Source organism: Ostrea edulis, chromosome 1 (assembly GCF_947568905.1).
Source record: "Ostrea edulis chromosome 1, xbOstEdul1.1, whole genome shotgun sequence".
Classification (NCBI taxonomy): Eukaryota; Metazoa; Mollusca; class Bivalvia; order Ostreida; family Ostreidae; genus Ostrea; species Ostrea edulis.
In genome coordinates, this window is record NC_079164.1 from 29,521,297 (window position 1) to 29,538,610 (window position 17,314).

The following is a 17,314-nucleotide window of genomic DNA, read 5'->3' on the forward strand; positions in this document are numbered from 1 at the left end:
TGCAGCGATTACCTATGATAAACCTTCGTTTATCACTGACCGTAGATCTTGCTACAATCTGTCCTGTAGATTTCTATAAACAAACACAAACGGTCACAGCGATGTACGAGCAATGAGACCCAGTCACTGTGAGTATAATCCCTTTTTTTTTTGGTTGTCCATGTGTCTGTCATTTCACCAGTCTGAACATCAAATGATGAACACATCTAATTATTCGTTCCCTTTCTTCTTTCTTACTTTCCTAAACTTTTTAACGTGATGAAAAATCTTATATGATTACTACATCATGATGAACGTTACTCGAGTGTTGATATTACACGGAATGTCTTACTCCGCGTATATTCCACGATATTGTTTTAGATAATGACTATTTCTTTACAGTTTACATGTTTGCTGTGACTCTGATAAGCTATCATCAAGGTAAGACATTTCTATAGATACAATCTTTGATAGTCGCCGTTTTAAGAAATCCTCCGCAATCTATCCAAGACATTGCTCATACTATATTCAGAATTCAAGCATGATTTGAAGTATTCATTTAACACATCCCTATTTCTTAATCCTAATATAAAGCTAATTGATTTCATTCTGAATTCATGTGCTTTTGGTAGATAGAATTTCATGTTTTTCATAACAGTATGAGCAAATTTCAAAATGTCATTGCCGCTTACCACGGTTTTCTCCCAAATGTGGACCTAAAGCAATAGTATATATATGTAACGGTGATTGTGTGTATCCGCAAAGGCAAACATGAATATGAAAAATATGTTGATCACCAAACTGATTTTTTACAGATGTATCAACAACTGACGAAAAAAAGAGATGGGAAGAATATTGTGGAAAAACGACAAATCTGATTCCGAATGAGTCTTTAACTTTTCAGGGAAAGAACAATTTCGGTACCGAAAAGTGCATTATCCGCCTGAAAACAGACCCGGGGTACTTATTACGCCTTAACATCAGATACGTTCCGGATATTTCAGGATGTAGTCATTCTTATTTACACATCGGAAATGACGCTTATCGAACTGATGTAGACTCCCTAACGTCATATAAATTTTGTGACGTCGTGTGGGATTTGGAAGTCGTTTCTAGGAGCGAATTTCTTTGGATTGTGTACAACAATTCTGGGAATGTTAAACACAGTCACGAAAAACAGGAAATTGGCGTACAAGTTCTTAAAGAAGGTAGGCCTAAATATATTCAACAATCATATGCCGCCATGCGCATACAACCTCACCTAGTGGGTGCATATTTTCAGATTGTAAACATAGGGACAGTTTTGTCGTTTACATCACGCCAGTTGGTAAGCAAGCATCATCTCTGTGAAATTTCTGACAATTTTTTTCAATATTCATAAACCATATGCATATTCAGGTAGGAAAACATCCATAAATACCTAAAAAAGTGAAAAACACACCATGAAACTGGAGTCGTCTGTTATGTACTTTAAAATCGAGGCTAAGCAGAAAGTGTAAAATATTCCGTACTTATTGGGCACACTCAACATTCTAAAAGAGGAGCTATATATAGGTATTCCCCCTGTTAAAAAAATAATCTCAATCTAAGTTTCAAAGAAAAATATTTTATTTTGCCAAAACATCATTGATTGCTGCTGTCCCGTGGGGGATCCAGGTTAGAATAGGTCCTCAGTACCCCTTGCTTGTCGTAAGAGGCGACTAAATGGGGCGGTCCTTCGGATGAGACCGCAAAAACCGAGGCCCCATGTCACAGCAGGTGTGACACGATAAAGATTTCTCAATGACCATAAGCGCTTAGCATAGGCCTAAATTTTTCAGCCCTTCACCGGCATTGGTGACGTCTCCATATTAGTGAAATATTCTCGAGAGGGACGTTAAACAATGTACAATCAATCAATCATTAATGAAGTGCTGCGAAATGTTTCAATTTGTTATAAATCACTTCCATATTTACCCTCAGCTTCCATAGTAGTATAATCATGTTCCAAAAGCCGTTACTCTATATTGTTAACCATTAATTCTTCCGAAATTACAAGAATTAAAGAAAATGGAGTTTAATTACCCCAGTGAATTTTGGCGTTATTATGACACTGCCAGGCCACCATAGACAACTCTGAACCAGTTGCAGCGATACCATAGAACGTGCTCTCTTGAAGATGGTAAACAGCGATGCAACTATTTAGGAACTTTGAATATATATACAAACAAATCGATAAAAAGCAAGCAAAATAGCAAAAATTATAAATGTAAAGAAAAAGGAAATGATATTAGTTTCTAAAGTAGTTCAGTTTAGGTAGATTTTTTTTTACAAAATGTGTTAACAACCGTAAAACCATAAAACCACAGGCTACATGCACAATAGACAGTCACAATGCATATAGACAGTCACTTTGCACAATAGGCAGTGACCGTGGGGGATGATGTAGTCCCCGGGCGACATGCACAATAGACAGTTACAGTGCGCAATAGACAGTCGCAGTGCGCAATAAACAGTCACAGTGGGAGATGATGTAGTCCCCGGGCTACATGCGCAATAGATAGTCACAGTGCGCAATAGATAGTTACAGTGCCCAATAGACAGTCACAATAGGAGATGATGTAGTCTCCGGGCTACATGCACAATAGACAGTCACAGTGCACAATAGACAGTCACAGTGCGCAATAGACAGTCAATGTGGGAGATGATATAGCCCCCGGGCTACATGCACAATAGACAGTCACAGTACGCAATAGACAGTCACAATAGGAGATGATGTAGTCTCCGGGCTACATGCACAATAGACAGTCACAGTGTACAATAGACAGTCACAGTGCGCAATAGACAGTCACAGTGGGAGAAGATATAGCCCCCGGGCTACATGCACAATAGACAGTCACAGTGCGCAATAGACAGTCACAATAGGAGATGATGTAGTCTCCGGGCTACATGCACAATAGACAGTCACAGTGCACAATAGACAGTCACAGTGCGCAATAGACAGTCACAGTGGAAGATGATGTAGTCCCCGGGCTACATGCACAATAGACAGTCACAGTGCGCAATAGAAAGTCACAGTGCGCAATAGACAGTCACAGTGCGCAATAGACAGTTACAGTGCGCAATAGACAGTCACAGTGCGCAATTGACAGTCACAGTGCGCAATAGACAGTTACAGTGCACAATAGACAGACACAGTGGGAGATGATGTATAGTGGTATTTCATGAACTTGTAATGAACGTTTACTGCTTCCACGGACACCGAGAAAAGAAAGAATCTGAATATTATTGCGCCAATTGCTGTCCACGATCTACGAAACACGTGGAACAATCGTTATTTTCATTTACTTTCTTTAAAAAACATCCTATGATACCTGTATTTACATGAAGTCTGTCCATATTCTTGAGTTTAATGTTTTTCATTTTAATTAACTTCGTCCCAATGTTGACGATATCTTTTTCAAAGTACATGTATTTCTAAGACTTCTGAGCTAATACATCCGAGTTGATACTGCAACTTCATTAAGATTTTGAACATTTCAGTGATCTCCTGTCCCAGCAACTACTTCCGGTGTTCTCCGGTTCAGTGTATACCACGTGATCAAGTATGTGACAACAAGATAGACTGTCAAAATAGGAGAGATGAGTATTGTTGTAAGAATCGTTTTTAATACCTGTAACGATATACGAACGAGATATTTAATTACGTTTTTCACATTGTATATATTGTAATTAGTGACACCCAATGGCAAAGAAGTAATTTACTCTGTCTTTGATAGGCATTTTAAATTCCAGAGACAACAAATGAATGACATAGTGTCTCTGAAAATGTCACTTTTTACAACAACTTGGTGTCGTGTGGGAACATACTGGGATTAGTAAAATAAAACTGCTGTAATTTGTTTTCATTATGATATACATGTATATCCTTTATCACATGTACATGTAGGTTAACTGTCATCAGATTTTGAAAAAAGTAGGATTTTTTAATTTTATGGCCCTTGTGTGTCTAGATTCCAACAGAAATCATCTATAGGCTCTCACATCCTTTGTACAGTAAAACACGCTTATAGGGAAGTACTGGGGAGTAACATGTTCGTGATCAACGTAATTTCGATATATCTAATTAGTTTTTAATGGTGTTTTAAAACTACAGGGATGAAAATTACTTCGTTGTAAGCGTGAATTCATTATAAGCGTGATCGCTGTAACCATGTTTGACTGCAGTGTACATGTATGTCGCTGTAACATCAGTAAAAAAAATAACCGCTGTGAAGTAAACCATTACTTGCCACAATAAGGAGACTTGTACAGTTAAACTCTCTTAGGTAGCAGGGGACAGTTTCGCACTATAGGCACGGTCAACTTTTTCAAAAAATGAAAATACCCCATATTTGAAGTGATATTACATGTGTAAAAATGTATACAATAATTTTAGGATGCATGTCAAATGTAGCTGAGTGCTTAATAAAAATGTTGATATACAACATGTAGGTGTCACCATGATTTCTAGCAAATAGATGGGTGCAAATACGAAACTAAGACACGTGGTCAGTTGCTGAAGAAATTCCGGTGAAAACATGCAGGGTCTAGCAAAAGGTCTGTAGCTGTGAGGGAAGGTGGATGGCCCCATATGAGAGGTAGATTTTTGAGAAGGGCAGATAGGGTTCTTGATTGTGCACAGTGTCTAAGTCCCCATGTTTGGTACTGTGATGGTGTGGGGGTGGTGCGGATTAGCCCAAATGAGGGAAAATCAAAGCAAAAAAGGGGAACCTGCTCAGAGCATGTTTTGTGCACCAGCACCAGTATTTATAAATTACATGTAATTTAGGGTCATAATTTATTAACTACACTAATATGAAATACAAGTATTGACATAAAAGGGAAATGTGATTTTTCATTAGTCTGTCATAATCTGACTTTGGTGTATACCCCCTATCCACATGTTTCAAAACCAAAGAAACTGTCCCCTGCCACCTTAAACAAAAGGCGTGTTACCAGAATGCAACACTCCTCCATAGCTTTTTAATGCTTTCAGTGAATAGCTCTTTTAAGAGTGGGGCGTTACTGGATAGACCTGCTTGTTTTGAGTGTGCTGACGGACGCTGCATTAATCCCGTACTTCCGGTGTACGACGAAGACTTCGAGAAACCGTTATCCTTCCTTTGTGATGGGTACCGCCATTGTAAGGATGGCACGGACGAAAGGAAAGGTTTGTCACCATACACAACACACACAAAATAATCAGACAATGAAATATATTCACGTTTTGTGTAATTATATAAGCTTCTCACGCTTCTGTTTACTAGATATGTGTTACAGAACAAAAAGTAAGGTATCTGACCTTCTAACGTGTGTTCCCGTGGACACGAGATTTGGAATCAACACCAGCGTAACAATGTGGCAGGACCGAGTGTGTGATGGAATCCCTCACTGTCTCCAGGCTCAAGACGAGGCTTCCTGCGTAACCGAGGTCACAGGTATGAATGGAGTATTTGTACAACTCCGTCTGCAAGATTTTCGCGAATTACGCAAGTTTTTTTCAATCTAGAAAATATTGCCAATTTATTTGTTTTCAATTACTTCAAAAAGCAATCGGTTTCTACTAATTTGTGAAAAGACCAATGTCATTAGGCCCCAGGATTACGAAACACTGTAGTCCGAAATATCGGACGTTTTACTGGCTTTTTTTATGATTTTGATATTTAACGTGCCAGGAAAACGTCAGAACCGGCGCCATTACGTAGTTGGAGGCGGCATTCTCGGGCCGATTTTTAATACTTGTGAGCCGAATTCAATGTTAAACTCACAACTAATCAATTACACGATGCTCCTTGTACTTACTAATATCGATTTTATGGATTCTTTCATCACATAAACAGTCTCTTGAAAACATTTCAACAAACTGTCGAGCTTTGATTTGAGTCACGTGACTCGTTCGCTCTTGAAATTCGGTTGACTACAATTGTGTGCTTCTGTTATCGAATTTTGGAGTGATATTTTCTTTTAATTGATATTAGTAAGTACAAGAATCGTCGTTTTATTGATTAGTTGTGAGTTTAACATTGAACGATGGAATATGTAGTGTTAGTTTGCTTTTCTATTTAGTTTTCTTTTCCATGTAAATATTCTATCATCTTGAGGAAGGGACAGATCATACGGATTTGACAATTCACTGTTGTTCGTATCGTTGGTCATTTTAGTGGTGCTTCATATTCTATGATATTATATATCTATGAGTTATATACTTAGGGTAGTTATGTTCATTTAAGAGTTCATTGCTAATTCTGTGCTTTATATAAAATATTTCAAATGCGATGTGTATCTTGTATGATCCTCTTAAATGTACGTTAAATAACTGTATCCCATTTCCATTCTCAATGACCGTGTAACGTGTGACAGCGTGGCGAGAATTCCCTCGTCATCGAAAGCAAGTTTTAAGATTTGCTTAGATGGTCTTGCGCGCTGGTTACATGCTGATGGGAGATTTGGTTCCGCAGGCCGCGAGTTCAACCCCATCCCGAAGTCTACATGTCTGTAGCCTGCTTCCTAATGTAATGATGTCTGTAGTCCGTATCCTGAAGTCTTGAATTGTCTAATCTAGGGACTAGGTCTTAAATTATAAAATAAAAATTCCGTTTTTCACATGAATTTCTTTCATGATTTATGATCCATTACAGTGAAATTCCGGATGAACTCAAGTGTCATCATCATTCTGACTTGTGCTGGTTCCCTCCTCGTTGTCTGGATTGCATGCTTCGCATACAGAATACGTACGTTGCCTACTTTTCTACCTAATTCTAGAGATGTATTTTCTATTACTTATTGCTTTTCTCTATAATTTTTAGGAAACAAAGCCAGTGAAACTTCCTCCGACCCCTTCCAGGATCAAATCAATTCACGCAGCCGCATATATCAGTCACGTGACTCCCAGAACCCGGCAGAAGTCTGTCGCTTACAAACTGTTTCAGAGGAACCAGAAAAATGGGAATAATCATAATTAGAAATAATATTCCCATTTGTTTCATTATGCATTGTGTAACCATATGCTTCAGAAGATTACACAATACAAGCTGTAACTGACGGTAAATAAATGAAAAATAAAAGTAGAATAACATTTATGTGATTTAATATATAATATCATTGAATCAGAGTGGATCTGAAGCAACGAAACCGTCATATCAGCAGAAAATGTCAATTCATGAATTATTGTCCCGACTCGTGATCTCCGATGTGCATTACCTCGGGGGTCACCAGTTCGGGAAAATGCGGAAGAGAGGCAAGTTCCGCAAGTGTCCGATTTTTAACCAATTTAGATATGCCAATTGTATAGCAAATTCATTATCAAAATTTAATTTGGGTGGTACATTTGCGTAATTATTACTTTCTAACACTTAAAATACTTTAAGTCATCCATGACACAATGTAATGTTTTAAAACAAACGAAATGTGTAGTTACTCACATGTGCTTCATTTTTTTTATGACCTCGATCTCAGCAACCCGATTATGTTCGGCAGTCATTGTTCCGATGTCCAAATATACGATTGCGTCCGAGGTTATGGCGGTTTATACAAAACGCTCAAATAATCGTACATGGTTTAACAATACAATATTAGCTCTAAAGAGTTGCTTACTGGCTCATTGTAGATATGCTCTCAAGCAATATTCCCTTGTTTGATTTGCTGAATTCTTCTTATGATCATTAATTATTACTGATAGGGGTTAATTGGTGCATACTCGGATAGTTGAAAAAGATCGTCAGTTGCAGCTTATTTTGCTTCAAAGTAGTTCTATCCTCATGTGACGTCATAAGATTCTGCAAAGTCAGTGATTTAATTATGCATGATAAGAACATAAATCTTGTTGGAGTATTTTCCAATAATTATTGTAAAAAATATTGATTAACAAATATTTGAAAAGAATGAATTGAATCCAAGGACAATAACTCTATTTTCATTGAATTCTTCATGAAGTCCATAATGCGAGATTTCCTTTAATTTTCAGACATTTTGTATATTTTTGTAAACAGTATCATGAAATTTTTATGAATACTATTACATTGTATATCGTTCTACCAGTTTTTTGTTTGTTTGTTGTTTTTGGGGTTTGGGGGGTGCTAATGCTGTTTGCAATTTTCTTACATTGATATATATAGTGCGATGGCCTATATATTTTAGTCGATAATTTATTAATTTTAACTTCACTTACTATGCTTTTATCAGGTAATAATGCGAGTGTGGAATTACCTTAAACTTGTACTATTCCTTTATACTTTAATATTTGAATTCGGGATGAGATATGAACTACAAGTGTATACGGTGGCCAGACGTATCACCCCTGCTAATCTATTTTCAATCAAAATTTGCATAATCATTTGACAACTTCATCATCAGAGACGTTTTTGAATTTGAAATTGAAACGAAAACTAATTTAAACTGTACATTAAAAAAAAAAAGCAAGGGTCATTGGGTCACCCAAGTATGCACATCTTTTTGGTCTTCAGAAATCGTTGTTACACATTTTACGGGGGCATAGAAAGGCCAAATAAGAAAATATATTATACATTCGGACGAATTAGAAGTTTGTTCGGACGAGTTCCTAATTCCTTTTGACGAAATAGAAATTCATTCGAACAAATAAGTTTTGTTTGGACAAATTGGTTGGGTGTTTTTTTTATTTCGTCTGAACAAATTGAATATTGCTTCATGTCCCTCTCGAGAATCTTTCACTCATATGGAGACGTCACCAATGCCAGTGAAGGCCTGCAAAATTAAGGCCTATGCTCGGCGCTTATGGAATTTGAGGAGAAAGGGATCTTTATCGTGCCACACCTGCTCGTCACGGGACCTCGGTTTTTGTGGTGTCATCCGAAGGACGGTCCCATTTAGTAGCCTCTTACGACAGGCAAGGGGTACCGGGGACCTAAACCCAGGAGTGATAAATATCGCTTTCACATTATAATCATAGTTTGTCTGTTTGATGCCCAGTAATGAAAATTTCCTATTGCATTCTCAATACATATGATGAATTTAGCCCCACCCTAATATTCCTGAACTCTGGGGTCATGAATTTCACAATTTTGGCTTCATGCCTATCATGCCTATTATAATCATGCAAACAGCTGAAGTCCAAAATGAAAGATCGAGATTTTCTAAGATATAATCCATTCTCAATATATGAAGACCTTGGTTCCACCCTAGGGGTTTAACCCTAAACCTTAGGGTCATAAATTTCAGTTTTTGGTACAGGGTTGAATGCTCATTATAATCATGCAAACATTTTGCCTCCTTGATCCCAAAGCCAAGAAGATATTCTGAAATAGAATGCATGTTCAATATATGACCACCTTAGCCCCACCCTAGGGGGTCATCCCTTTCATGGTGTTGGTAAAGGGTTCATTGCTGATCATATTCATGTTTTAAAATAGTTTGACAACTTGATGTCCAGGGGTAAAGAAGACTTTTGAAGATTACATTAATTCTAATGGTTTTAGCCACACCCCTCAGACCAAAAGGGGGCAGAGACCATGAAATTCACAATTTATGTTCCCCTTGACCCATAGATGCTATATACTAAAATTTGTTGAAATTGGTTCCGCCGTTCTAGTTCAAAAGTTTACAAATGACAAAACGACCACTATGACGAAGAAAACAGATAGCAACAGGTCTCCTGCGACAGGCGACCTTAAAAAAAAAATTATTTTTTTTTTTTTACAGAAATCTAAAAACTTATGGGCTTCCCCCTTCTCTCTCTCTCTCTCTCTGAAAAATACATTTGTGAAATCATTCTTATCACAGTTTATTTCTTTAAAATGGTGAATTTCAGAAAAAGATGTTTGCACTAAATGTAAAATATATAATTTTTGATAAATTTATAAATCTAGCATGGAAACTATTTGTAACATAATTGTGAAAAACTTATCATTTACTGATAACGGAGTCACTGGTACTTCGTCAATGGAAGTGATACATTGCTACATAAAAAAAATACATATCTTATTAGTAATGTAGTTCTATAAAACCTTTGTTGACATCATACTCAATGCAGAATGGCTTGATATCGCAAGTATTCAACTCTGTCAAAGATATTCAGTCTTCATTTCAAACAACTTGAAGAACAAAATATGAAGATCCTAAATTTTTCAACATTAACAAAATAATGAACATACAAATAACAAAAATCTGACATGTAACAAATGGTGATCTTCTCTACAATATTTACAGATAATTAACACACCATGTAAAGAACTGTTGAACACCGTGTTGTGATGGGATCATACACACCATAACAATGAGAACATTCACAAATTTATGCCCCTTCTGTATACTTTAACATAAACATGACACATTTCTGGTATGGAACACGTTGTTGGATATTTGTTGTCTTGTGAGAAGCATGTGCACACCATGCATTATATCTACAGCATGCCTGCACAATCTTAAAAAAAATGGCTACCAATTTCTGTATACATATAAATACCAAAACAATTCCTCAATACTAAAATAATAACGGTCTTGTAATAATAACATGATCATTTCATACCAATATATTAAGGTCTTAATTCATTGAAAAGAATTTTACCGGCTAGAAAAAATACCAAATATTTCTGATCTTGTGAAAAATTTTACAGTTTAGATCACTCTAAATCAAGAAATACAACCCAATGGAATTCTGTGCATAAACTAATTGATAACCCAAAAATATTTTGCTAGACCTCAATCTTTCAAAAAGTCACCAATATTTATTGGAAAAATTAATGGTTTTTTAAGGTACTTTACTTTAAAAAGCAACTGGTGTAAATATCAAACTAGGTCTTTCCAAGGAACATGTGTTGTCTGTAGATGGATAAATTGTTGTGCTTAGTGGGAAAGTAAAGATGAAAACGAATCAATATGAGGTGTTCATCTGACAATGATTTCAGAGAAAAGGTTGAACATGAGATCAATGGATGTAAATTCATCCTGTTTTCAATACAGGACATTGTTTTTCCCACTGGCAACTTTTTCAACAAACAAATGTGCATCATCACGGCTTTTATAATTAAGAAAACCACCATATCAAATAATAGCACTACCATTTGAACAACATCATAATAATTACAATAGCACTTTTTTAATGGTGCTCGATGGGAAATTAGTAACCCTACAATTTTTTGTGTTACTAAATTTGTATGTATATATAAACAAGTTCTAGTTTTCAGCATACAATAGGCATTATCCAGGAGAGATCTTTACATTTGAGAGAGATCTCACATCAAACTGACCTAATGTAATAGAACAGCACTAAAGTTGTTGATAACTTGACAAGTTTGCAGCGGTTTTCATTGAATGCACTCCCGATTTTCTCAATATGAAAATCAGTCACGACAAACCGAGTGGAGTCTGTACCCCTTAGGCAGTCTAACCGTAACTTATTGGTCCTGTTAAGGCACACTGAGGTAGTAAGGCACCTGCTGTAGTTATTTCAGTAGTTGGTAAGGAGGGGAACATCGAACAAGTCACAGGCCCCCTCTGTGTCATCCAGATTGAAGTAATAGTCTCTGTCTGATGGAGGAGGGCTTAAACGCAGAAGAGGTGCAAAGGCTGCAACAAAATCGGGGTATATCACACATTGCTGAAGTGCATCATTTACTGCATATTCTTTAATTCCCAATCAAAACAACTTCCTTAACTATAAATAAGATTTATTTTAAAAAAGCCATACCTTCAGAAGACATTAATTCCTCTATCAAATCTCCTTCACTGGGTATATCTAAAACAAAATAATTCACTTATAAAAGAAACTGGAAGAAAAAAATATGCAAATCATAGTGGGAAAAGTCTGAATAACTGTCCAGGGGTTGTTATATTACAAACTTACCAAGACAAGTATGCCATGGATTGTGTAGTTATGAACTTAACCAGACCAGTATGTTGTGATTTGTTAAGTTATGAACTTACCCAGACCGGTATGTCGTGGGTCATCATGGTCAAACAGAATGTCACTGGGGAGAGAGTCGAGTGTGGCCTGTGTTTCAGCAGTGGAAAGAACTACAATATGGAAAGGAAACTTCATAACATTTATATTCATAGTATCATTTGAAAATTTAATATAATTTTAATATTGAGAGTATCTGGGTTATCAAATACATGTATAGATAGACTTTCAGAAAAAATGAATTCTACCTGATTGTGAAGACTGGCCTTGTTTCCTTGGAGATGACCTCGTTGACATTCGTGTGGGAAAATCTACTTCTGAAGATGGTTGTGATGGACGTAATGGAGATTTCTGCAGTGAACGCTAATTAAAAACCATAATCAGTCTGAAAATGCTTCACTCAAGTTTATACATTGGATTTTGGTGGAATAGCATCAGTTTGTAATACACATGTTCAGTTTTAAACAGAAGACAAGTATAACCCACACAACTTATAAGTTACATCTGCATAATTGGGTGCAATCTTCAATCTGCATGTATAAGAAATTTTATTTTAAAATCTGGATAATTATGGATAATCTTATATATTAGCTCGTTTACAGTGTTGGGATGAACACAAATATGAATGTGACGCTGCATTAAAATTGTTGTCTCCTGTGACATGAAATAAACTTCTAATAAAAGAGGCCATTTTAACATTAAATTCTTAGTAGATCACACTTCAGATGATTTGTACACTTACTCTGAATTACTGTAGAAAAAGAATGACAGAGCAATATCAATGACATAGTAACCTAAAAAGTTGTGATGAATGTGGATTTCAAAAACTGTTGTTAGGAGTAGAACCTCGCTACTGATGATCAACCAACAAGGTCATGGCATTTATGGAAAATCATTTATTACTATGTTTTTATATATTTTTAAAAATATGTTTATTTAATTTTCAATCCCAGTAAATAATACTGTCGTATCATAGAAAGAAATCCAGAGTTAGTGTAATAACATGTAAGTTTTGGTTACAGGGATGAGGCCGAGTTCAATGCAAGTCACAAATTAAGTCTACTATCCTCTATAATGCATGGATTGATTACAGATACTTGTTCATTTGTTTGATTAAAACAAAATACTCAAGTTTGTATTAACATTATCTACCTGTCAATCATTTATCTAGTTTCTAATCATAATTTAATTTCTGTAACTTTATAAAATTATGATTAAGGGTGTTGCAATCAATCTAAATCTTGGGTTATTTTAATGGTGAAAGTCCATTGTTAACCAGAATGGAGGACCATCCATGCATGACAGCTTCCTCCTCATTCAGTGATATAAACTCCACACTAACATTTCACAAAGTTGAAAAACTTGAGTCATGTCAGAAAAAATATCCCCCAAACAAAGAAATCAAAACAGATGCAGTGCTGAAATTTCACACTTTATACTGAAATAACACACTATCTCTTACTTTGGTACTCCTTGATTTATTTTGTGCTTGGTTTGGATCCACATTCTGGTTTTCCGCATCCTCCTCTTTCGGAGGGGGCACCTGCACCACCACAGGACTGGTCTCCTCTGTGTCTTTGTTCACCAACAGAACATGTATAGGGCCAGAGTGACTTTTAAGATGCATCTGATAGTTCTTTTTAAAACCAGGACCCTGTATAATAATTCATTCTTCTAAATGCAAAAAATAATATACATGTAACTTACTTACTAATCCACACAATATGGATTAATGTAGACAAAATTCATTACCAATATTCAGTATTTTTCCCTTACAGAAACAAGATGTAATTTGTGAAACACTGATGCCCCGGATTACAACAAAATGGAAACAGGTCAAAGGTCAATGTTAAGGTCACCAAGGGTCTTGCCATAAGAAAGACACATACCAAATATGAAAGCTCTACCTCTTTTGGTGCAAAAGATATGTCGAAAGTTAAAGTTTTTGTTCAAAGTTTTTTGGCATAGACAGACAGACACAAAGGCCAAAAACTATATGCCCCCCCTAATCTTCGATTCCAGGGGTATAAAAATATCTAAAGATTACCATATCTATATATAATCAATCATCCTTGGCACTACTTACCACTTCTGGTATGGGAACCTCTAACTGGGTACCAGAGGGGGCCTGTATTGCTAATAGCGTGTCCCCTCGAAAACTCCGACAGATATCCTCATGTGTTACATATGCTGCCCTGCGAAACACAAAAATATCTGAAATTATCTTATGTTCTTCTTCCATGTTTTCTTGTATTTAGTTGTTGGTAACCCTAAACTAATCTTTATAAATCAGTCTTTGACTATGTATAAACTTAGTAACAAGGGGAAAACAATAAACATATTATAATACTACCCTATTTCTGTTTTACAATACTACCCTATCTCTGTTTTACAGTACAACCCTATTTCTGTTTTACAATACCACCCTATTTCTGTTTTACAAAACAACCTAATTTCTATTCTACGATACAACCCTATTCCTGTTTACAGTACAACCCTATTTCTGTTTTACAGTATAACCCTTTTTCTGTTTTACAATACAACCCTATTTCTGTTCTACAATACAACCCTATTTCTGTTTTACAGTACAGCCCTATTCTGTTCTACAGTACAGCCCTAATTCAGTTTTACAGTACAATCCTAATACATTTTCACACACCTATAAAGAGATTGAACCTAACATACATAAAATGGTAGAGAATTTCATTAGCATGTCTGTGACACTTTGACCTTGTCAACACATACATATACATCTGAATCTAAGGCACATTACTGTGTGTTTGTGACTTCATCTGTGACGTTCTTGATGCTTTGTTGGACCCAGGATTTGTGAAGGTCTAATCTTTTTTCCTGTTGCTCAAGGTCCTCGATCTCCTGTTTCAGGGTCAGAAGACGGTCAGATATTTCACTGCTGTTACCATTTCCCTGCGTTACACTGCACACAAACATTGACAAACAAATTTACTTGAATGAAAAAATGATTAAAATTCTACCATAAAACAGCATGAATGAATAATGTCCAAATTCTTACCCATCTTCAGACCCTGAATAATTTGTACTGGCACCTCTGTTGAAAGAAATCAAAAGTGTATATAAGATTTTTGAAGTATTTAATATGATATCATTACTTACTTAACAAGTCACATTTAGAAATGAACATGCATGTATTTCTTGCAGATGTGATTAATTTTCAAACATATCTGTTTTGAAGAATTTATAAAATAGTAAAGAAATGAGATATTGTTTCATTTAGAGAAATACCAAAACAATTCTGCAGTATGACTACTGCTGCATTATCAATATATCTATAACTCACTTCCACTGGATGCTGTTTTTGGATTTCTTTTCAATGAGACCAATGCCTTCCAATACATTAGTTATGTCATAAATCCTTCGTTTCTGTCTAACAGCTAGTTGATCTGCAGCCTATTTGATTTAAAATGTTTCTACTTTGAAATAATTTTTACATAGTTTATTACACAACTTTCATTTAATATGTTCCGTATGACATTAACACAACATAGTATGACGTATAACTAAATAGTCTGAACATGACACAGGATGACATTACTGAATAGTCTGAACATGGCATAGTATGAACTTACTGAATAGTCATGGCATAGTATGACAATAGTGAATAAAACATTCAATTCCTCATACATTGCCCCTCACTATCATCAAGGATTCTTTTAATAAAAACTCTGTATAAAGTGTATCAAAAGCAGAGTTAACTATTATGTTCTTCCTAAATGTATGTGTTCCAATGGGTGAGGGAATTTAAAATGCCATAATTATGCATTCAATTTGAAATGAATAGTGCCATGCATGTTGTCTTAATTGTCATAATGGATGTTTATGTTGTGGTCTACCTGACAGGACTTCCACAGTTAACTGATTCTGCTCATGCTGTTATATAAAATCAATGTGACTATCATGTTTATCCCATACCCCGCCTATACATGACAAAATTATTTCAGTTTAAAAACATTAATAACATTAAATTTAGATTCAATATGCCTTGAAGTAGCTTGTATTATATGCATATCTGATTGTTGGTAAAGGCATGTAGTTATACTGAACAAAGGAATATAACACTGTTAAAGTGGCTAAAATGTTCGAATTATCGAATATTCTTGGAATAAAACTAATCATCGACTAAGAAAGTTACCCATTTTGACATCCCTATTATACACAGTGGCTTCATAAAATGTGTGCTGGCTACCATCTCGTAATATCATGGAACTTATTTCTTTTGCACAGAAAAGTTACTCCAAGTTCTCATAATAACATTTTATTATTATTCATAAACCTTACAGTAAGCTAACTTTTTATTGGCAAATCATTTTCCAACCAGATTTCATTTATTTAAGGGTGTGGCAAGTAATGATCATGAATTTGATTGTTTGTTACATAATAATTTTATCATTTACATATTTAAAGTATCACAAAAGTTCCAGTTAACTTTTACTCGCCATGTGTGCGAAAGAATTTTCATAATTTGGTTGCCCACAAATTAAATTACTCACTTTTGTGAGTGGGTGAGTGGTTATTTACAAGCCTAATTTAGATTTTCAATTTTAAAATGAAATAGCATGTGTAAAAAATCATAACATGGTCACATTGAACTGTCATAACGTCAATTCCCCGTGTTCCATGATATGCACCTTTTGTTCCTTGACACAATGCATTATTGTATTGCATGTTTATCCTTGGATCCTGAAGGTGTATCTTACATCTACATTTTTTAGTTGGACAGCACTGTTATGTTTGGAGGGGAAAGGGGTGTGTGTGTGTGTGTCCAAGTAATGGCTGTATTTTGAATGTAAAGCAAGTATTTGCATTAACTACTGAATTATGTGAGTCGATTTGTATCGTGATGCACAATAAATTTGTCGATTTCTGCATCTATGGCAAGATAAAGAGTCTTCACCATACACGACTTTTAAGAACATGTATGCAATATTTGAAAATTTGTAAACAAAGAACGACGGCATGCAAGTATTCAGAAACGTGAATGAAAAAGAGCTTTTGCAGCATGAGATAACTTACAACTTTCAGATCTAATACACCATCTTTCGCTTCTTGCAACAATGACACAAATTTTGTTGTGAGCAATCCCAAACTTTTCTCATGTCGACTCGGCGTTGAGTTATCCATCGCCATCGCTTTATATCGGAATTCTGGGTAATAACGCGTGCTTGGAATTCTGGATGTTTCGGCATCTGGTTAAGTCGACACCTAGTCATTTCGGATTTAGGTCGAATCAGCACATAAATTTTGCATCAGCGATTGTCAATATTCGGCATTTACGAAGGTAAAATTCGGCGCTTTGATGAATAGTTCGGCATTCAGCGTAGTTTTTGTGTTCTCTTGTGTAGAATAGAGCATCTATAGATCTATATCTTCAGTTTGTCAACCTATCTAAATTGAATCTAGAAC

General features: G+C 35.7%; 2 protein-coding genes across 2 annotated transcripts; one reads left to right on the plus strand and one right to left on the minus strand.

Moving 5' to 3' along the window:
- Window positions 1-16: 16 nt before the first annotated feature.
- Window positions 17-7,077, plus strand: LOC125663940 (low-density lipoprotein receptor 1-like). The gene is made up of 8 exons (XM_048896391.2): window positions 17-128; window positions 382-420; window positions 795-1,187; window positions 3,502-3,612; window positions 4,997-5,170; window positions 5,268-5,438; window positions 6,639-6,731; window positions 6,807-7,077. Exons 1-8 carry the CDS (start codon window positions 113-115, stop codon window positions 6,950-6,952), a joined length of 1,143 nt encoding a protein of 380 aa, XP_048752348.1. The 5' UTR covers window positions 17-112; the 3' UTR covers window positions 6,953-7,077.
- Window positions 7,078-9,740: 2,663 nt separating this feature from the next.
- On the minus strand, window positions 9,741-17,067 carry LOC125663941 (transcription factor E2F5-like). Its single transcript, XM_048896392.2, has 10 exons — window positions 16,925-17,067; window positions 15,192-15,301; window positions 14,907-14,942; window positions 14,649-14,810; window positions 13,962-14,070; window positions 13,338-13,529; window positions 12,124-12,238; window positions 11,899-11,988; window positions 11,663-11,710; window positions 9,741-11,541 (listed from the first exon to the last, which is right to left on the minus strand). Exons 1-10 carry the CDS (start codon window positions 17,036-17,038, stop codon window positions 11,423-11,425), a joined length of 1,095 nt encoding a protein of 364 aa, XP_048752349.1. The 5' UTR covers window positions 17,039-17,067; the 3' UTR covers window positions 9,741-11,422.
- Between the last annotated feature and the right edge of the window lie 247 nt (window positions 17,068-17,314).